Below are 20,040 nucleotides of genomic sequence, written 5' to 3' on the forward strand. Positions count from 1 at the left end.
GAAAAATTTATGTTCAAAATTATCAGAAATGACATTAGGATTCTTACAGTAAACTTAATTCCTGGCTGTGATCTAATTCCCAGCTGTTTGATTTCCAGCTTTGCAAAGAAGCAAGTTACACGAGTGGGTGTAAACATCAAGTATATATTAGTGTCTTCTTTGGGACGGATTTTGAGTTCCCAGTTACTAGTTAAACGTTCTTCTGATCCAAATATACTTTGTAGCTACAGAAAAAAAGTAAAATACAATAAATGAGTGACTACAGTGAGAAAAATAACTAATAAGACTTATTTCTCTACCAAACCAAAATGAACTTCATCAAAATCTGGAGTAAATAATTGAGAGTGGCAGATATTAAAGGCTGTGATGCTTAACAGAACAGAAAAACTAAGTTCACTCACTCTCACTTCAGTGAATAAGCTCTCACTTCAGTTAACGGAGCTTTCTGGGTTCAAACCCCAAATACAGTACATGAAGCTGAAGTTCATAGTGCTACATTAATTATTTTTCATTTGAATATTTCACAGAGCAGATCTGAATAGCTGAGGAAGAGAGATAAATCTATATTTGTATAACAAATTTGTATTTGTATAACAAAACTGTCGTCATGGAAACTCCAAAAGCTGATTCTAGTTCTTCCTTCTTCCTTCCTATATACACAGTCCTTTGAAGTAAGGTCTTCAATCACTCCTGGAAAAAGCACCAGCAATAGGACCATTCTACCCAGTATTGAGTCTGTTGTGCTGCAAACTGAGCTCCAATCTGTTGCAATGCTGCTACGGTTTCAGCTGGAAGGTTATCAGTATAGCTTCACTACCATGTTCATCTAGGCAGCATCAGAGGAAATGCAGCCCATGGAAGCACTAGACACAAACTTTAGATTGAGCTGGGACACTGCAACTTTTGAAAGTGAGAACAGTTTAACCAGCTCCTTCACAAGCTTCAGAGTAGTCAGAAACAGGTATCCTAATACTCTTTTCTGTGTAACAGCCATTTGCTCCTCTCCAGCCTTAATGATTTTGTGATTCCAAGTATTCTCATTGTAATAGACACTCAAGAAGAATGAAGAGGTACAACAGAAGTATGAACTCTTTAATTAAGAAACCACAACTCAGCCATATTAAGCGTTAAACTACTTAGCAAGTTCAAGCATTCTTGAGAAAAAATACAGGTAGAGAGGAATAATATGCAATTGTTGACACTAGGTAGGAGTAAAACTGGAAAATAGCTGTCTATTTGGAATGTTAATTCTCTTACTGTCTTAACCAATCAACAGACTCCCAGGCTACCTGCAACAACTGTCAGACATATTTTCTTAACCATGGCCTACTGTGTTAGTACAGAGAAGGCACACAAATTGTAGTACCATCAGCTAGCTTTCTGGTTTCAAAGGAAACAGAGACCAACATACCAAATAATTCTGTCCAGATCACCTTCACTGCGAAGTAAGGAAACTTTAGCTATATTGGTTAAAAGCCTCTCAGATTGTTAGAAACAATCACAAGCTTGACAATGACCCAGAGAAAACCAGATATCTTTCAAAGGCTACAGACCAACCAGTTAATAAATGCGAGTTGAATTTTCTGATAAGCACAAGAGAAACATCAAGTACTTCCAGAATTAAAAAAACAAAAATCAGATTCTAATGTCCAGAATTCCATACAACCATGGCATCTAATGCACTATTACATACAGTTACAAATGTTCTCTTTTGTGAGAAGTCTAGATTTCAAAACTTATTTGGCACTTTGACCATATCGCATCTATCCAAACTGCAACCCAAGTCCATCAGTACTTCAGTATGTCTGACTCATCTCTACTTATGGATAATCAAACCAAGACAAAGATGAGCAAGGTCCTCCATCTCAGTGCCAAGATCTAACAGAGCCCAGGCAGAAAGAGCAGCACCACTGTTTTTAATCTCCACCACCTTCAATCAAACAGGCAAAGATACAAAGAGTTATGTCAGCTGCCTGATCGAGAGCACTGACAGAATTTACTGGGTGCTTCAGAACCATCCTTCACCTGAAAAAACAATCTGAGGAGGACTATCACTGCCTAATTCATGGCTTATATGACTTCACATGACAAGTGAAATTGTACACAGCTTCAGTCCTTCGATACACAGACATAGTACAAAGATTAGCACACAGGACATGACAACCAGAGAAAACCAGAAGAGTTAACAAAATCCTCATCAATACAATACAAGACCATATGATGACCCAAAATATTTTGTTGAGAAGATAGGCAGAAAATTACATGCTTACTGCACAAAGGTACACATGAAATTCTATGCAAAGTGAAAAAATTATTTTCAATTTTGCCATTCCACTGAGCATAGCTAAACATTTAATTCCTAACCTCATTTAATTCTCCTGGACTAAAAAAAAAAAAAGTGAGCTGCTATTCCAAAATACCAAATTCAGAATTCATTTTGTGATTAAATTAATTTGCACAACTTGATTTCTAATCTAGCTCATTCACCACTAAGGATGTGCTACAAGTGAGACAAATTTTGACATTTTTATATTATCCTGATGTCATAAATGATAAAGAGAAATTTTCTTTACAGTCACCTGAAAACAGTCCTGGTCCTGACCTCTTATCACCAGTCTTAAATGCTGAGTCACAGATGGAGAGTTATTTCTTAAAGTTAACTTCTGTTGGCTGAAAAAATATGAAGCTCAGTTATATTTTGCAGCAAATATTAATCAGCTGTACGTATTTATTCATGTGAGCAATGGAAATAGGAAAATTTAAGTCATTTCATGAAAAAATGCCTCTAGTGCAGCAGAAGATGTTAAGTAGAAAGTTATTACTGTATTTTCAAACTTACATTATTATGTACCATTAACATCAGTTTAATACAGCAGAAGAGCTATAAATACATTACTTAGCAACTTTCTCTCTTAAATAACGCAGCAGTTTTGCCAATACTAAAATTCTGTCAAAAAAAAAAACAAAAACAAAAACTACTTGGACAGAAAATTAGATTATCCAGAGCCACTTAGTTATGAACAAGCAATCTTGTAAATAGCATGACCCAGATCCATTGGAACAGTGGCAGAGAACTAAATTAAGACTAATATTTTCATATATTTTTCAATATAATTATACCACAAAGAGCCATTTGGCAGCATCAGGTTGATTAAAAAGTATTTTTCCCCCCCACCTCTCTGATATGTCCTGACATTGACGAGATATCTGCTACTCAGATTGGTCTTCAAGAGAGGTAAGAAAGTTCTCCAGTAAGAATAGCTACTGGCTTTTCCATTTTAGCAAGGCAGAAGCCAGCAACAAAACTATCTGACAAGCTCTAACAATGATAAAAAAAACAATGAAGGAAGATCATGCAGCTACTGCAAACAAACACAGAGAGAGAACAAAGCTTCTTTCCAGCTTTCAGCAGCAGACACTTCTATACTGCATTGGAACAAAAATGTAAAAAAAATTAAATTTCCTGATAGGCTTTGGTGAGTCAAAACTACTTTTCAGGATGAACAGAAAATAAAGGATTGAGAAAGTCATCCCCAAACATCCAAGACTGCTATTTTCAAAATAAATTATATTGACAAAACAGAAAAAAGGCAATGTAGCTATCAGAAGTGATTCTTGGTTATGAATGTGGATCAATCTAAAATGAAAACCCAGAGCATCACTAGATTCCTCCAGAAGTTCAGTATCAGAACAATAGTGAATTTGTCCCCAAAGCAATACTACAAGCCCAAAGAACTTCAAAAGTTGCAATCTTGACATACTAAAGCAGCAGTGAAGTATATTTCAACAGTAATTGACAGCAAAGCTGGAATCTTGAAACTAAATAAAAGTTCAGATAAGTAAGAACTAGTCTGAATGATAAGCTATTGTAGCGATGTAACGGATTCTCTATCACTAGTAGTTTTAACATCAGAACATAATCAGATTCAAATAAATTAATTCAGAGATTATATTATATACAAACTGCTACTTACACTGATTCTCCAAGCTTTACCCCTCCCCAAGCAATGAACTGCTTGTTGGAGAGAATAGGTGGAATATCTGCAGCAACTGTAGACACAGGTCTATTTTCCACTGACTCCATCTCACCTTTTATCACCACTTCGTACTGAGGCCCAGATGGCAACACAAGGATTTTCAAAACACTTAAAAAATAAATACGTAGACTTTAATCCCAGCACAGAACAAGAACAGCTGATGAAAAGAAAACATAACTGGAAAAAAGTTACAGACAGGCCTTTTAAAAGTACCTTCTTAAAAGGAACACACTATTTTATAGCAAAGGCCAGTTTTAAGTGTGACAAAATTTAAATCCTTTGAGCCATCAACCAACTAACGTGCAAAATATGAGTGCATACATCTATGAATGAAACATACACATTATTTTTAGAGAAGATTTGCATAGTAACCTCAGTTATGGTAGCCGAAATGAATTAATTCATTTGATCCTGTCTGTGCTTTTCAGGTTTTCATTTGTAAAACAGGAAGAATGTTTCCCTTGTCTCAGTGGGGTGAAGAAGCAACTAAAATGGCTGCTAATGGTAAATACTTGAAAACTTTGTTGTAGCTTAGAAGCAAGCTACAAGATCTCTGCTGATTTGTGACAGGAAAAGAAATAGCAACTCATTAAGTTATGTAGAGAAAATGAGACAGGAAATCTACGGAACAGGTGAATCAGCAAAAGTCTAGGACTCAAAAAAACAAAAGTTGAAACAACTCTCTCGTGGATAAAAACTTTCACATTTGTTGATGACCTTAATGTTGAAAATTACTGTTCAAAATAGTTATATTACCTTTGAGTAGACATTACATTTTTTGGAGAAAAATTCACAGTCACTTCTTGTTCTTCTCCAGGAAGAAGGAAAAGATCATCAGGTTCAACAGAGAAGCAACTGTCCTGTCCTGATGTCTGAAGGTGCATGTGAGCAGGCAGAGGAAAAAGTGTTGGTTATTTGAGGGAGTCAACATTTCTACAGCATATAATAAAAGCTGGCTATCTATCTGTTGTACTTAAAGCTTCAGATAATATAAATACACCTGTCAAGTTCAGAACTTTTTCACATAATCGTGCTCTAGCCATATCCTTCCAAAGTTAGAGATATTTATACTATACACTCCAACAAAAGACATCTTAAGACATCAACTGTATATACAACACTGAATGAGATTCAAAGAAATGAAATAAGGCAATGATACACCACTATCAAAGCAGCATCACTGATCTCATCACATGCTACCAACCATTACTCATATCATCACATTAACATAACATAGGACACATGACTAGCATCACAATCTCCATGGCTTCCACTCTGCAAAATGATGTGGTCACAATCCTGACTTTTTTGCAAAAAGATCTCACCATCATAGAATCACAGAATGGCTTGAGTTGGAAGGGACAAAGATCAAGTTCTAAGCCCTACCTACTCCCAGCCCTCCCCCCCCCCCCAACCCTTCCCCACCACAGACAAGGCTTCCGGATGTTAGATCAATTATCCGATCAGGCTGCCCAAGGAATCATCCAGTCTGGCTTTGAAAATCTCCAGAGACAGGGCATCTGCAACCTTTTTGGGCAGCCTGCTCCAGCACCTCACCACTCTCTCACCAGAAAATCTTCCCCGACATCTAATTTAAAACTCCCTAGTTTTAGTTCAAAACCATTCCGTGTTGTGCTATCACTATCTATCCATGTAAAAAGTTGATTTCTCTCCTGTTTGTAAGCTACATTTAAATACTGAAAGACTGCAATTAGGTCTCCCTGCAGCCTTCTCTTTTCCAGGCTAAACAAGCCCAGTTCCTTCAGCCCATCTTCTACTAGCGGTGCTACAGTCCCTGGATTATCTTCATGGCCATCCCACTCCAAAAGCCCCATGTCTTTCCTGTGGTGGGTACCCCAGATGTGGGACGCAGTACTTCAGCTCCCAAGGAGAAGTACCGGAGCATCCCAAGGGCAGAATAGAGAACAATCATCTCCCTTGCCCTGCTGGCTCTCTCTCTTCTGATGGAACCCAGGATACCGTCAGTCTTCTATTCTACAAGCGCACACTGCTGGCTCATGTTCAGTTTTTCATCAACCAGGATCCTTAAGTCCTTCTCAGCAGGGCTACTCACAAGTTCTTCTCCAAGTTTTTATATATAACTGGGAATACCTTATATTCAGTCTCATGTATAGCCTCAGACTTGCTCTGCCCTTATATTGCATAGGAATTTGCGCCCCCAGTCCTCACCCAAACGTTCAGGGACGTGAGATTCAGCGATGTGAAAAATCTAAATGTAAATCAGTGTGAGATATCTAGCTGTAAAATGAGACCAACTGCCCCTTCCTTTAACCTCAAAGTGCTAGTTACAGTAAGTCTAGTTACCTTTCAATCTGGGTCTATACATTCCCCAGATTCTCAGGGAAATTATAGCCATATAAAAAGAAGGTATATATCTGAAAATAACTTAGCTTTGTACTTGACTTGGCAACAAATACAGCATTTTTAGAAATTATATATGTTTACCAGTGCTTAAATTCCTCTTTAACCTAAACGTACTTCACCAGCTAAATAACATCTGCTACATAGCTCAGATTCACTACTTTTAAGAAGGTTGTTAAAATCTATACGTTAAGATAAATAAAAATATATTTGTTATAACAAATAAATTTTGAAGCCGAAGCTGAGCAAATTCAACAAACAAAATTCTCATCTGTTTTTCCACTTATACAAGCTAAACTCTAGCTATCTTTCATTCTCAACATGAACTTGAAAACTTTTCTGTCAAACCACAATTAAGCAAGGATCCCATGGCTTAGCCGTAGTTTATTTCTTCCAAATAGGTTAACAGCACAAAACATGATTTCAAAATGGAAAAGCCAGCCTACCTTAAGTTTCAAATTTACACCAATGTTTCCAGCATTCTTCAATGGCAGTTGTTGTTTGGCTGTTGAACCCACACTAGCAGACAGATGTATTGTCTGGAAAAAGGAAATAAGTGTCTATCTATTCATGCACATATCTATATTCTAAATACAAAGATGTTACCACAAGCAGACTAGGAGAGGCAAACTGTTCTTAAAACATACTTTGTAAATACATGCAAACCTGTAAGTCCTTTGGAGCATGAATCCTGGCTGTTCCAGCTCTTGCTCGGAGAGGAATACTTTCAATCACACTACTAGGTCCTGGGCTATCCACTTCCACATCAACTCTTGCCAAGAATTCCTCTGCTGGACCCAAGGCATCTATGGACAAGTCCACGAATGAAGAAACTAAGCAAGTCTGCTAGTAGTCATACACACATACAACAAAAGTCTCACAGAACCTCAGTAAAAGGAGTAGAGCACATTCCACATATTTTGCAATAAATAAGCACTTTGTACAGTCTGCTACTGTAGTGTAAGTAACCCATTAATGTCTAAAACATTCAGACACAGAAGCACGCCTTCTTGTTCAGTTTCAGCTCCTGAAGAAGTTGAGCAACAGAAACATCAGGACATACAAGACAAAGACTGAATGTTTCAGTTCAAATCTGCAGCCTGTTCCTGAAATTCTAACACATGTATACATTAGAAGTTTTTTTATTATTATTATTTTTTATTTTTATAAATTAAAATGAAATTTAAATTGCTATACCTGAACAAGAAATTTGTTTCTTAGGTGCATGGAACAGAACCCAAACTGTTAAAACCTCAGGATCCTGGAAAAGAAATTGGTTAATTCATCTCATGGAGTGAGCAGAATTACTAGAGAAAAAATAAAGCTCCTAGAATAAAGCAAACAAAAAAAAACCAAAACAAACTCAAAAAGTAGATTGCAAAAATCATTACTGTGAATTCAGATAATCAGAACGCGTTTCAGACAGTAATAGTAAGAATGAGTAAACTCCAACTACTCACTTGTCCATCATAGCTTGCATGGATCACATGATTTACAACAGATGGAGCTGCTACCTGAGAAACTGTATCCTCATTAGAAGAATTAACTGGCTCCTTGGAAAACGTGAAGCAACGCCAAGCTACTGCATTCTGTCCACAAAATAGAGATTTTTAAAGTATTAAAATACTTATTGTCACAAAACTAATAAAGCTGACAAATGTAAGGCTACGTCTAAGCAATTTAATCTGGAAAAAAGAAATCAAAAATTAGCCTGCAGTTCCAGCTGGTATATCATAGTCCAGAAAACCCTCTAAAAATTGTTAGAAATCTTCTGTAATAGAAGGAAATGAGCTGGAAGTGGTAAGCAGAAGGCTTAAACCAGTTGGGCTGTGCAAGACTAAATCTTACTAGTAACTGAGTAGTCACTGAGATGACAACCCACAGCCTTAACACAAAGCCAGGCTTTTCTCTCTTGTCCCCATACAAGAGTAAAAAAAAAAGAAAAAGCTCTTCCCACAGCAAACAACAGCAAGCCTAGACACTAACCCAAATCTGCAATGCCACAGAGATGCAAATAGGAGCATAATGTAGCAAGTAACAGCGGGTATTACTGCATAGTGGGAGACAAAGCAGATAGAGATCTGCTCTTCCTCCAGCAAAGGAAGACAGAACTCATTAAACTTTCTATGAAGCAAGTTCTTCACTATGAGAGTGGTGAGGTGCTGGAACAGGCTGCCTACAGAGGTTGAGGATGCCCCATCCCTAGAGGTGTTCGAGGCCAGATTGGACGGGGCCCTGGGCAGACTGGTCTAGTATTAAATGTGGAGGTTGGTGGCCCTGCATGTGGCAGGGGCACTGGAGATACGTGATCCTCAAAGACCCTTCCAACCTTGGCTATTCCGCGATTCTGTGAAGCAAGGCTGCTTATTGCAAAAGCCAGCTGTTAGAACTGCACACATTCCACTAGAATAGTGCAATCCATCTTCAACTTCTCAGAGGGAATGTTCAGGCATCATAAACATTTCTGCTGTCTGCTGCCTTACTGTCTCAAATCAGGCAACAAAGGGGCAGCAGACCACAGCTGGTCTGACTAAAATGAAAAACAGGACAGGGTGCAATTGTCCCAGAAGCACTTTTGTTGGTAGCATTACAGCTGAATCAAATCACTGGTCAGCAGAAGTTTGTACTTCCTGACTAACCCAAGACATTTCTTGGGAATTTTGCTAAAATATACCCTTGACTCTAGATGTAAAATAGCAGCGTTTCGCATTAAAATTCAGAATCACAAGAAGTTAGCTTTTACATACACGAACTGTATGTACTTACTGCATTAATAATAAGTCTAATTGGCACAAAAGCATGGGTTTTGTTGATAATTTTTAATGGAAGAGCCTTCCAACTGCCAGAAGTCAAGTCACCAAAATCCAGATAATCTTGTTTTCCTGTTTCCACCTGGTTTTAAGATAAAGCAGAACTCTTAAGGAAAGAAAACCTCAAAAATGAATTAGAGTACAAAAGCAGCAGGAAGCATTACTCCTTTAATGCCATACCAACATATACAATACACACCTTCTACCAGGGGTACGTAGTATCTACACATTTACTCTGATATCAAAAGTGCATATACCCAATTGGCTTTCACTCACATGTATTGCCTCAATCATTTAAGTCAACATTAGTGCAATATTTACCCACCAAAATCCATTTCATAGTTGAGTTATTTTGGTTAGAATGACATAAACATGAACCAAATTTAAACTATCATTACTGCTAGGAATAAGAATATGCCACCTGTAACACTGTAGCTAGTTAAACCGTAGAAAAACAACTGAAGTGCTAATTTTGTTAGTATAAAGCTTTGAGTGTTGTGATCTGAAACAAAATACCACTTTTGTTTGGCACATTATCCAATCTCAGTAGTGTAACAAAATGTGTAGGGATATTGTAGAATTAACTTTTAATTTAAAAATGAAGCAAGTTTAAAGGAGCCACATCATGAAGAACATGGACAGTGATGGATTTTGTCCAACTACTGATGAAAAATCATTTAAAGTTAAATTCAAACTTAAGGAAAAAGTATAAAAGTATTACACCTACTCACATATACTGGAATAAAAGATCACTAAAATTACTTTAAAATATACAGTTTAGCCAAGAAGGTTAACAGAGCAGCCAAAAACCAAAATAAAGGTTTGTAAGCTGTGGTCAATCAACACTCAAAAATTGACTTTTGTCACGGACAACAATGTCATTTGCTGAGACACCTCCAGAAGTAACATCGTGCACATTTCTGCTTGACCAAACTCATAAATTCACGACCACATAAATCCAAATTTAATCCTTGGAACAACTACCGCACTGTCCCCCATCCACTTGCTCTTCATAAGACAGAAGACGGAGAAAGCATCCCATACATCCATTTTCAATTGTGAATTAGTCTGAATGGAAATACTCTCTACAACAATAAATGAGCTCAAAGGAATAAATAAACAAGACAAAACCTATACCATGTAATTTTTAAAAAATCCTTACAATTGGAAATAAATGTTTTTTTACTATATTTTAATGCTCAGTGATATCCAAAATAGCAGAATTCTGAGAAAGCATTATATGTTAAAAAACTCATCCATTCTTTTAATAATGAGAAATTTATTATTTTCAGACAGTTGCTTAATAATTTTTCATGTCCAGCTATGTGCTCTTCCACAGTTAAAACTTCCTTTGTTTAAGCTTTTAATATACATATATACACTCTTACATTCCATACTCACTCCAAATGTAAGAAATCCCAGGTTCCTATGAGGAGCAGTCTTTATTCCCACTCTTTTTCACTATCATTAAATTATTCATAGAATTCCAATTTAAAAAAAAAAAAAACACAAGTAGTAGCTACTTACTTCTAAATTAGGATTTTCAGCAACTGCTGTCAGAACTACCCTACTTGCCAAAGCTTCTGCCTGAACAACTGTCTCAGCATCTGCAGAAAGTGGCCAAGATGAAACACTGAGAATACACTGGAAGATCCCTGAATGACAAGGTAAGAAAAGTATTTTCAGGTCATCAGTAGAATGGGGTCCTACAATCGTTTTGTTCTTGAACACGAGACACTGATATTTTGCAGGATCCACCTGAAAAGCAAAATCCACATCAAACTTCACACTTTTTGTTAGAGTACAGCTTCATTCAAAATACCACATTTATTGCATCACCATTTTTACGCCCCACTTCCATCAGACTCAACTGTAGGCATTTGCTCTAAATTTAAAGAGTTAAAGGGTTGGTAGTCAGCCTGAAAGTTGCTGGGGCTTCTGTCCAGTATCTAGTAACAGATTAACATGGGAACTGTAATATTTACAATATTTGAAAGGTAGGAATTAATAAGCAGTGATCTCAAACCTACCAGAATTTATGTACACAAGATAAATTTTCAAGTCAATCTTATCACGAGATACTTACACTTATATTCCTACTCACTGGAATAAACCAGGAGGCCTGCCTAAGAGAGGTAACACTGCTTTTGTTTATATTAACTATGAACTGGAAAGAACTTACAACTCTCTAAAGAAGGCTATTTCACAGTATGACATCTGATAAGATTACAGCTCTGTGCTTATAAGTGTAGTGAAATATACTTACCTTTTCCCCATTGACTGATATACTGAGTATTCCAATGCTGACCTGCAGCCACCGCTCAGTTGGATTGAAAATGCTAAGAGCTGTTTGTGATGCAATTCCCACACAGCAGGCATTAGGGAACTTCAGCTCTTCTGGCACTTTTACATGTCCTTAGGAAGGAAGCATGCTACTGTTAGTTCCAAGTATCCTGAATAGAGCATCACTCAGGCTGTCCTTACTTCAAGTTTGTCAATTTGTTTGAGAAACGCTTTCTTGCATCAAGGAAATATTTGAATGGAAAAAGCAGAAAGCAGCTTCAGCCCCCCAGGCCTGAGATTTTTTGGCTTAACTGGCTGTTAATGTCTGCCCATGATAGTGACAGAAATGCCTTCTGCTTTTCAGCTAAAGTGCAGCTGAACTTCCAGCGCATGACTTGTCTTGCCTAGCACAAACTGCAGCTAGGATTTCTCTCCCTCATGACAGAGAGCAACAGATCTTTTCCACAAACACAAAACCACTGAGTGCTGAAATCTAGTTTCCTTGATTACAAAAAATATATTTTAAGAGTATTAGGAAGACTACAAGAGTGGACACTAAATTCAGAAGATACCATTAACCAAAAAAGAATCAGTAACATCATTTTTCTCAAATATCAGCTTGCATAAAGAATAGCTGTGGTCACACATACTCCTAATTTTACTTACTCCTTTACAGTAATTTTAGCTATTCCTGACCACAGCTATTATAAAAGCGTGCTTTAAATAAGCCTTACCAACACCAGGTGACATCGAGAAGTCCCACTCATTTCTACTAGTCCCAAGGGGTTGTACAGTACACGACCTTATATTTAAGATATTCTTGTTCCAGGAAGAGTGTGGATGACAAAGTGCAGCTGTACCCAAAGAGCCAGGACCAATATTTGAACCCAAAGGGATTCCTACTGGAACTGGATTTTCCACACGTCCTGCTGAGATGCTGGAGTAAGGAAGCCCTGATGGTGGTACACTAAAACCTGCAGAGCTGCAGCCATGAAACTGAGGCAAAACTTTGTTTCCAGTAGATGGTATATTTCCTAGATGGTGCTGTGCAAATTGAGTTGTTGCCAAGGAATGGCCTGGAAGTAACGTGGCACCAGAAGAAACTGTTTGACTTTCAGAGGTAGTGACGTGAGATTTAAAGCTTGAAATAGGAATATACTGTTCACCAGGAGCGTTTTGATTTATCGGAATACAAGTTCTTAATCCAGGATATACAGGCAGCGCATTTAAGGATGGCAATCCCTGGCTCTGTGCTTTATTTGTGTGATCCTGCCATACGTCTTGTGCACCAACATTAACAGGAAGTGGCTGAAAGACGCAGAATTTACTTGCAAGAGCTGATATAACAGGGTCTAACTCTTTAAGAGTTGCTGCTACTTTTGAGGCAGCAGAGGTAAGCTGCCTTTCATTCTTTGGAAGATCCTCCTTGGTCAGGTCTTGACCTTTTCCTTCAAGCTTTCTTTCAGGATGTGCAAGTTCATTTTCTTCTGATTTCTGATCAACACTGAACTGTATTCCTTTGCGATTTCTTTGGCACAAGTAGTCTTCTAAATTCTTGTTTGTTTGTTCCTGAGAAGGAGTTGGGCTGGCTCGAATTATTGTTGTACTTAGTTCACTTGCATTTTCACTCTAGTAAGCAAATGTAATACACAGTATTATGACAAATATTACACATTCTAGAAAAGCAAACAGGATTCATAAAACAGACCCTAATACTGGTACTGCCACCCATTACCATTAAGTGATCAAATTTGTCAAGTCTTGTTACAAAAGCAAGACTTCAGACATCTGTGACTCCCTACTCTGAGAAAGAAAGCCTGTTGCTTCAGCCTGTTTACTATCTGAAGTCACATGTATGGCATCTGCCTGATACGAAGCTAGTTTTCTTCACAGCAGCCCCTGTGGTGCTATGTTTTGGATTTGTGATGAAAACAGCGTTGATAACATATTGATGTTTCAAATATTGCTGAGCAATGTTGGCAGAGTCAAGGCCACCTTTGTTTCTCACTTCACCACAGCAGTAAGTAAAGCTGTGGGTGGGCAAGAAGTTGGGATGGGAGATGGTCAGGACAGCTGACAAAAAGAAATATTCCATACACTCAGAAATAAAACTGTGGCATATTTTTTCCAAAGTAACTGTTCTTTGGAGGTTGCCTGGGCATTTGTCTGCTGGTGGCGATTTCTTTTGCAATTATATCTTTTTTCCCCCCTCACTTCACTTATTAAAGTCTTCTCATAGACCTAAAATTTTTAGTGTTTTTCCTCATACCTACAAATGAAAAATACATCTAGCAGTGAACATTTCTGCTAACCATTGGAGAAATCCAAAAGTAATTAAGATGTTGTTCCTATCTCAGTGGAAGTTTAAATGGTATCACTTATTTTTGTAATCTAAGAGGTTTTCAATTTCTGTTTGTTTAAAAGTTTCATCCACATGGTCGCACATTTTGGAGGGGGGAAGCATAACAAAGATCTCAGATTCCAAGGAACCCATGGACTGAGATAAGAGAATATTAACTATCTTAATCAGCATAAGACTGCAAGTCTGAACTGAAGTTTCACTTTAAGAGTACACTCTTTACTAAATCAGTAAGAACAATGAGAATGATTATCAGAGGTAGATAAATGGTATTTTCAGTCCTGAAATCATTTAGTGGAAGCTAAAGCTAAAAGATGCATTGATAAACATTTCTTAGGTTGTAGGGGAAGAAAAGTTCTCTTCCCAGAAATTGAAACAAAACAGAAAGGGAGCCTCAGGAGTGAAAAAAGCAGATAAAGAGTCTGCTAACTGCTGCTAGAATGCTGCACTGCATTCCAAGAACAGAATTACTCAAGAAGCAACTCAAAAACATGAAAAAAATACACCAACTCTACCTTTTTCCAGAAGTCCATTGAATGGTTTACTGTTACATTCACTAGGGTTTGTAATTTAACAAAACCTACTTCAGAATTCAAATTTCTGAAACTTGGGAGCAGGGAAGAAAAGAGGGAAAAGCACAATACCTTTTTGCTAAGCACAATGTACACTAAGCTATTCTGAAACCTTTAAGGCTGTTCTAACCATTAAAGATGATTTTGGCCGTGTAACAGTTCATAGAGCAGAGCATACGGCATAATTACAGTCATAGATTTTCTTACCCAGTGTGTCTCTGGATCACACATTACAGATGTATTCTTAAGCGTACTGTCAGATTCAGAGACATATGTTAATCTGCTCATGCTTGGGCTTGAGTAAACTGACTGAGACACAGTACTCTCCTTGCAAGATGATTTTGGATAATGTGATGTGCTAATAAAATCAGCTTCAGACCTGAAAAACAGATAGGAAGTATGTCAGACTACACTGAATGCACGTCCACATGAAAACGAATTGCCACTGGCCATAATATATGTTTAAAACCACAAGACTTGGTAGTAATCCTATAATTCACACAGCTCCTCTTATTACTGGAGCTCATTTAAAAAAACATTACCCATTCAATTGCTAAGAAATACTGAAATCTTGAGGACAAAGTTGCAGTTTCAAATATGGAAGTGTTCATAAGTAATACAAATATTTCTAATTACTCTCTCACCACAAGCTGTGATATGAATTAGAGAACAAAACTGATCTAAATACAAAATTAAAAAACAAAACAAAAACAACAACAACCCAGGCTGTATATAATATCTAGCTTTATCAAGCTTTGTTATTACATAATTAGAGCCTTAACAAAAAATGAATAAAAACTAAATATGGCAGTTAACAGTTCCATCATCACAAAGGTTTAAGCATCCACAGTATCTGACTAGCTACAGGCTGAGTATTCTGTATTCTTGCATTACTTGACAATCCTGAGCAGAAACAGATACATTCTTGTCCAGCAACTCTATCATCATACCAGCAAGGGAAATAAATTAACAATTGCTTAAGACTGCTCCTCCACACAGACATTAAAACCTAAGAGTAAGCTTACACAAAGAATGAAGTCATAGTCTTTAAAAAAAAAAAAAGCCTTCTATAAACTGAAGTCAAAAACAATATTTACTTTAAAACCTGATGACTCAAAGATCCCCATGAAGCTGTAGCAATTCTTATAACCCACTCTAAGAAATTTACCCGGAAAATGCTGTTCCAGAAGTGTCACTAGGAGAAGAGTGAATCAGCGGTGAAGTAGAAGGTCTGAAGCTATACTGCTCATCCTCCAAAGGCTGCAAGTCACATTCGGGGAGAACGGATTGATGCTCTGATAAATAAACAGAATTTTAAAACTGTATAAGCACAGGAAACAGATCTATTTTGAAGAAAAGCCTTTTCTGCAACCGGTTGCTTTTATCTTTTTAGATTACTAGTTAAAATTACTTACCAGTATCATTTTGGGAAGTTGGAGAGAGCTTCTCAAAAGTTACATGTTTCACATTCCCACTGCCAGCAGCACTGCTCTCTTTGGTTTTCTCCTCCACCTTTGTGCTTTGCGTCTCTTCAGTGTTCAATTTTTGCACAGGCTTTGCTTTTGTAGGACTTACTGAGACATGTTTACCAGGCTGTTTGGTAAATTTTACATTGCTGAGTGGCACGATGTTTCTTGTACTTCTCTCCAAATCATTACATGGTTCGGGAACAGCATTTTTCACTTGATCTACTGTTCCTTCATCTTCCCTGCTACAGCATTTGCTAATAAGATTGTCAGCCTGCTGAGCAAAAAGAAGTCTCTGTGCCATTTCCCTTTTAGCTGCTAAAGGAGTTTCACATGTCTCTGCTTTGTTTCTATTAGGTGAAGTTTGGGTATCCAGCACGTCAGATTTAAGAGTAGCACTCATCAACTGCACATGTTTACTATTAAATATATCAGATAACTTCTCTGAATACTTAACACTATTTGCAGCTCTGTCTTTGTGCTTGGAAGCATCAGATGAGCTAGAGATATTCTGAGTACCGTTTTCTGCATTAAAATAATCCAGAAACTGCTTCTCTGTTACTTGCTGCTCATTACGATCACTTAAAAAGTCTTCTACAAGAGTTTCTTTGTTTTTAACTTTACCCAATAAAGAGCTTTCAGACATACTGCTCTGGGCAGATGTCTCAAGTTTCACAATACTTTCGCGCTCACTTTCATGTCCAATCTCATCTGTTTTTTTGAGATATTTTTCCATATCAAATGTACTATTTTCCACATGGCTGGATAATGCCTGATCAGCTGCGAGTTCCATCTCTTTAACAATTCCAGGAAGGAAACACTTTTTTCTATTTTTATTGGAGAGTGTCATCATCATAGCAGCCAATTGGGAAGGATCAGCACTGCAAGAAGCATTAGCAATAGCAGAGGCAATTGTGCTAATACTGAGGACAGAATCAGAATTATTAGACAAGCCACCTTCCAACTTGTCTTCATTAACTCCATCCTACAACAAAGAAAAGCAGGTTAAGCACCAAATAAAGAAAATTCTTTTTTTTTTATGATTTCATATTTGAATTTATGCCTGATGTGGAACGCCTGATACTATATTAATATTTCCTGTTGCCACATGCTTAATCTGTTGCCAAGGAGAAACACTACAACAGGCAAACTACTGATTTCCCAAGTCTGCCTGTCGTAAGGATTGCCTGCTAGGAAGCTTCTGTTCCTTTAAAACTTGGCGACTTGATACACATAAAATTCTCATATCTGCCTTAATTTGGTTTTAGAGACTACAAGTAAATACAACCACAGACAGAGTAGGAAGGAAACTGACCAAACACACACCATCTTCCCAAATAACTTCCAATCATCTGCCTCTCAACAAAGTGAAACAAAATCAATTCCACGCTTCTCTGCATTTCTGAAGTCTGATGATTTATCGAATTTGCACACTGCCTATTCTTAGCAAAGCACTGGAATAACTAGGCAATGTCACCTCTAGATCATAATCCCTTCCCATCTCTTGTACATAAGATTTCTTTTTGTGAACTTGCATTTATGTCCTCCCATAGATATCCACGCAAGCCCTCATAAAAAGACCATTGATTTATGGAGTGGACAAGTATGACTAAGAACTGGCTGTAACATGTTGCTATCAGGGCACATAGTCTGTCAGGAGGCTATGAGTAGCCTGAGGTCCATAATGGGGTATCCCAGTATCATTATTAGGGACGTTGATAACGGAACAGAGCATAGCCTCATAGCAAGTCTGCCAAGGTGTGGTTCATACACAAGGTGGGCTGGCATCATTCAGAAGGATCTCAGCAGGTTGGAGAAACGGGATGAGAGAAATATTGTGAATTTCAAAGAAAAATGCCTTTCAGCCTGGGGAAGAATAAGTCCTTGCACCAGTAATGTTTAGGGACTGACCAGCTGGAGAACAGCTTGGTAGAAAAGAAGTCAGAGGTCCAGGTAGTCATCAAGTTGACCATGAGCCAGCAACATGCCCTTGTAGAAAAAAAAAAAAGCTAACAGCAACCTGTGCTACAGCAAAAAGATTGATCAGCAGGTTAAAGGTGCTGATCCTTCCATTCAGTGCTGGTACAGCCAGATCTACAGGATCATAACAATCTAATGAAACTAGTCTAAGAAGTAAAAGACATCTGCCAGAATTCAAGTTATCAGCATAAAAGGCAGTAAGTAGGTTGAGATTGAACTTAGCCTTACTCAAAGAAACAATAACAATAGAGACTTTTGCTCAAGTTCATACTTGCAATTAATAGAAAATACAAAAAAAATACCTTTGCTTTACTTTTTGAAGCAGTTTCTGTATTAATGCTTTTTTGTATTCCAGCTGCAGCCTCCACACTACACCACGCACCTTCGCAGATGGTAGAATCTGCATGTTCTTTTGCTTGAGCTTCCAAGTCTTCTAAGAAGAAAGAAAAAGACCTACAATGAATTCTCAAGTATATTGCTTGAACAACTTCATTCATGGGATGTGAACGCTCCTGTTTGTTCATTACAGCAGTCTTTTCCAGTTGAACACAATACAGCAACCATCAACAATCACCTGCATAGTATTGAAAGAACATCTTAATTCAGTTAACAAAACTAGTGATGTTAATAATACCATACTCACACTTCATTTTCAGGTAGCCTACCATATTAGCACAAGCTAAACATGTCTTTTCATAAAATGTTGTTCACAAGGTAGCATAAATGTAGACCCAGCTCCAGCATAAAACCGTAGGAGTTAAAACTGAGTAAAACCTTTCTTCATACATTAGAGAGTCTGAGAGAGGTAGATAGCAGCGAACTGATGATCTTGAAGGATTATACTCAGAAGGACACCTCTCTGAAACCATCACACCTATTAAGAATCTTCTGGATTATCAGACAGAACACAAACTAGGAAATACTGTACTGATGAGATGTAGAAGCTGTTATATCACCAAGGGAGCTTCTGCTTGAAGGAAAACATCCAGACTCCATAGAACACTAAATACTATTTTTTAAAATGCTCTGCTTAGCAAGAAAAATAGTATGAAGTGCATTTACTTCAGTTAATTTAGCTTCTCTTCTACTTGTGGTAAATATTTGGAGTTTGGATATCCTCAGTATTTCAAGTAATACCCTTCTCAGATTGCTAAGCTCTCAGTTTCTTCTGCATCTACTGTACCTTAAAAAAGGATTGTATACTAACATTAATAAAGATAAGTCTTAATAAAGATAATTGCCAGTACTCCCTGAAAAAAATTCACAATTGCTATTAATATATTGAATATAGTCAATTCATGACTACTTTTTCTAGCATTTACAAAGTAACTGCAGAGCACGCTCTGGTATTTATCTATTACTTAAAGCAGCAATTATTGCTAGCTTTTACCTGAACAAAGGTCATAAGATTCAAGAAACATCTGGGGATTGTTTGTTTGTTTTTAAACTAACTGTAAACAAAAATCCAGATGAGTGTAGAGTGAATTTAAGCACACTAGCACTAGGTTTAAAGCAAACAAAACAAACAAAATAACATAATTAGGGATGCTTTAAAAATATTTGGAAGGGCTCAGAACAGAGAAAACAGTGGCTGTAAAGTTGCTTTTAAGGAAATGTCCCATACAAAAATCTAACTGATGTTTTCATCACCAGAGAAGTTTATGTAAGCCACTGCATTGATGTGATGCTACAAACAGATTCAGAAGACTGATACTGCCTTAAGTGTATAAGAACAGCAAAGATGCTTTAAAAGGAACTCATCTTTTGATTAAGTACTCTCAATCAATTTCCTAGATATATCTTGTTCAGCTGATATGCAAGTTATGCAAAAATGCACCTTCTGGTCTTTACATATAATTTACATATAATTTTGGAAATTTTGGAGGAATTTCCTATTCTTTTAAGTCAATAAGATATCCCAAGAGTATAATTATTTATTTGTTCTAAAAGATGGAAGGAAAAGTTAGACTTGTATATACACACACAGTCAGTTATAACCCAACCTTCTACTTTCCCTGTATGCTCTATATCTAAATGGAAAATAAATCAACTTCCTGTTTTCATGGCTCATTGTTTTTATTGGGTTTGTTGTTGTTCTTTTGTCAACACAATTATATAGCTTTTTCAATAGGAAAACCCCGAACAGGCTTT

At 37.2% G+C, this 20,040-nt stretch overlaps 1 protein-coding gene across 4 annotated transcripts in view; it reads right to left on the minus strand.

Annotated features, from left to right (window-relative positions):
- Positions 1-20,040, minus strand: part of CEP192 (centrosomal protein 192) — a 60,230-nt gene that overhangs the window by 24,483 nt on the left and 15,707 nt on the right. For 3 of the 4 annotated variants that reach the window (XM_031588999.2, XM_031588998.2, XM_090137343.1), the window contains exons 14-29: positions 18,192-18,322; positions 15,859-16,894; positions 15,612-15,738; positions 14,651-14,822; positions 12,247-13,141; positions 11,496-11,644; positions 10,757-10,987; positions 9,186-9,311; positions 7,880-8,008; positions 7,617-7,680; positions 7,086-7,225; positions 6,866-6,958; positions 4,794-4,909; positions 3,975-4,145; positions 2,580-2,670; positions 48-224 (exon numbers count right to left, since the gene is read on the minus strand). In XM_031588999.2, the coding sequence (XP_031444859.2) occupies positions 48-224; positions 2,580-2,670; positions 3,975-4,145; positions 4,794-4,909; positions 6,866-6,958; positions 7,086-7,225; positions 7,617-7,680; positions 7,880-8,008; positions 9,186-9,311; positions 10,757-10,987; positions 11,496-11,644; positions 12,247-13,141; positions 14,651-14,822; positions 15,612-15,738; positions 15,859-16,894; positions 18,192-18,322 (3,848 nt within the window). The remainder of the gene's footprint in view (positions 1-47; positions 225-2,579; positions 2,671-3,974; positions 4,146-4,793; positions 4,910-6,865; positions 6,959-7,085; positions 7,226-7,616; positions 7,681-7,879; positions 8,009-9,185; positions 9,312-10,756; positions 10,988-11,495; positions 11,645-12,246; positions 13,142-14,650; positions 14,823-15,611; positions 15,739-15,858; positions 16,895-18,191; positions 18,323-20,040) is intronic. The other variant, XM_090137344.1, reaches the window with a different exon arrangement.

The sequence above is a fragment of the Phasianus colchicus genome, chromosome 3 (assembly GCF_987193195.1).
Source record: "Phasianus colchicus chromosome 3, bPhaCol1.hap1.1, whole genome shotgun sequence".
Taxonomy (NCBI): domain Eukaryota; kingdom Metazoa; phylum Chordata; class Aves; order Galliformes; family Phasianidae; genus Phasianus; species Phasianus colchicus.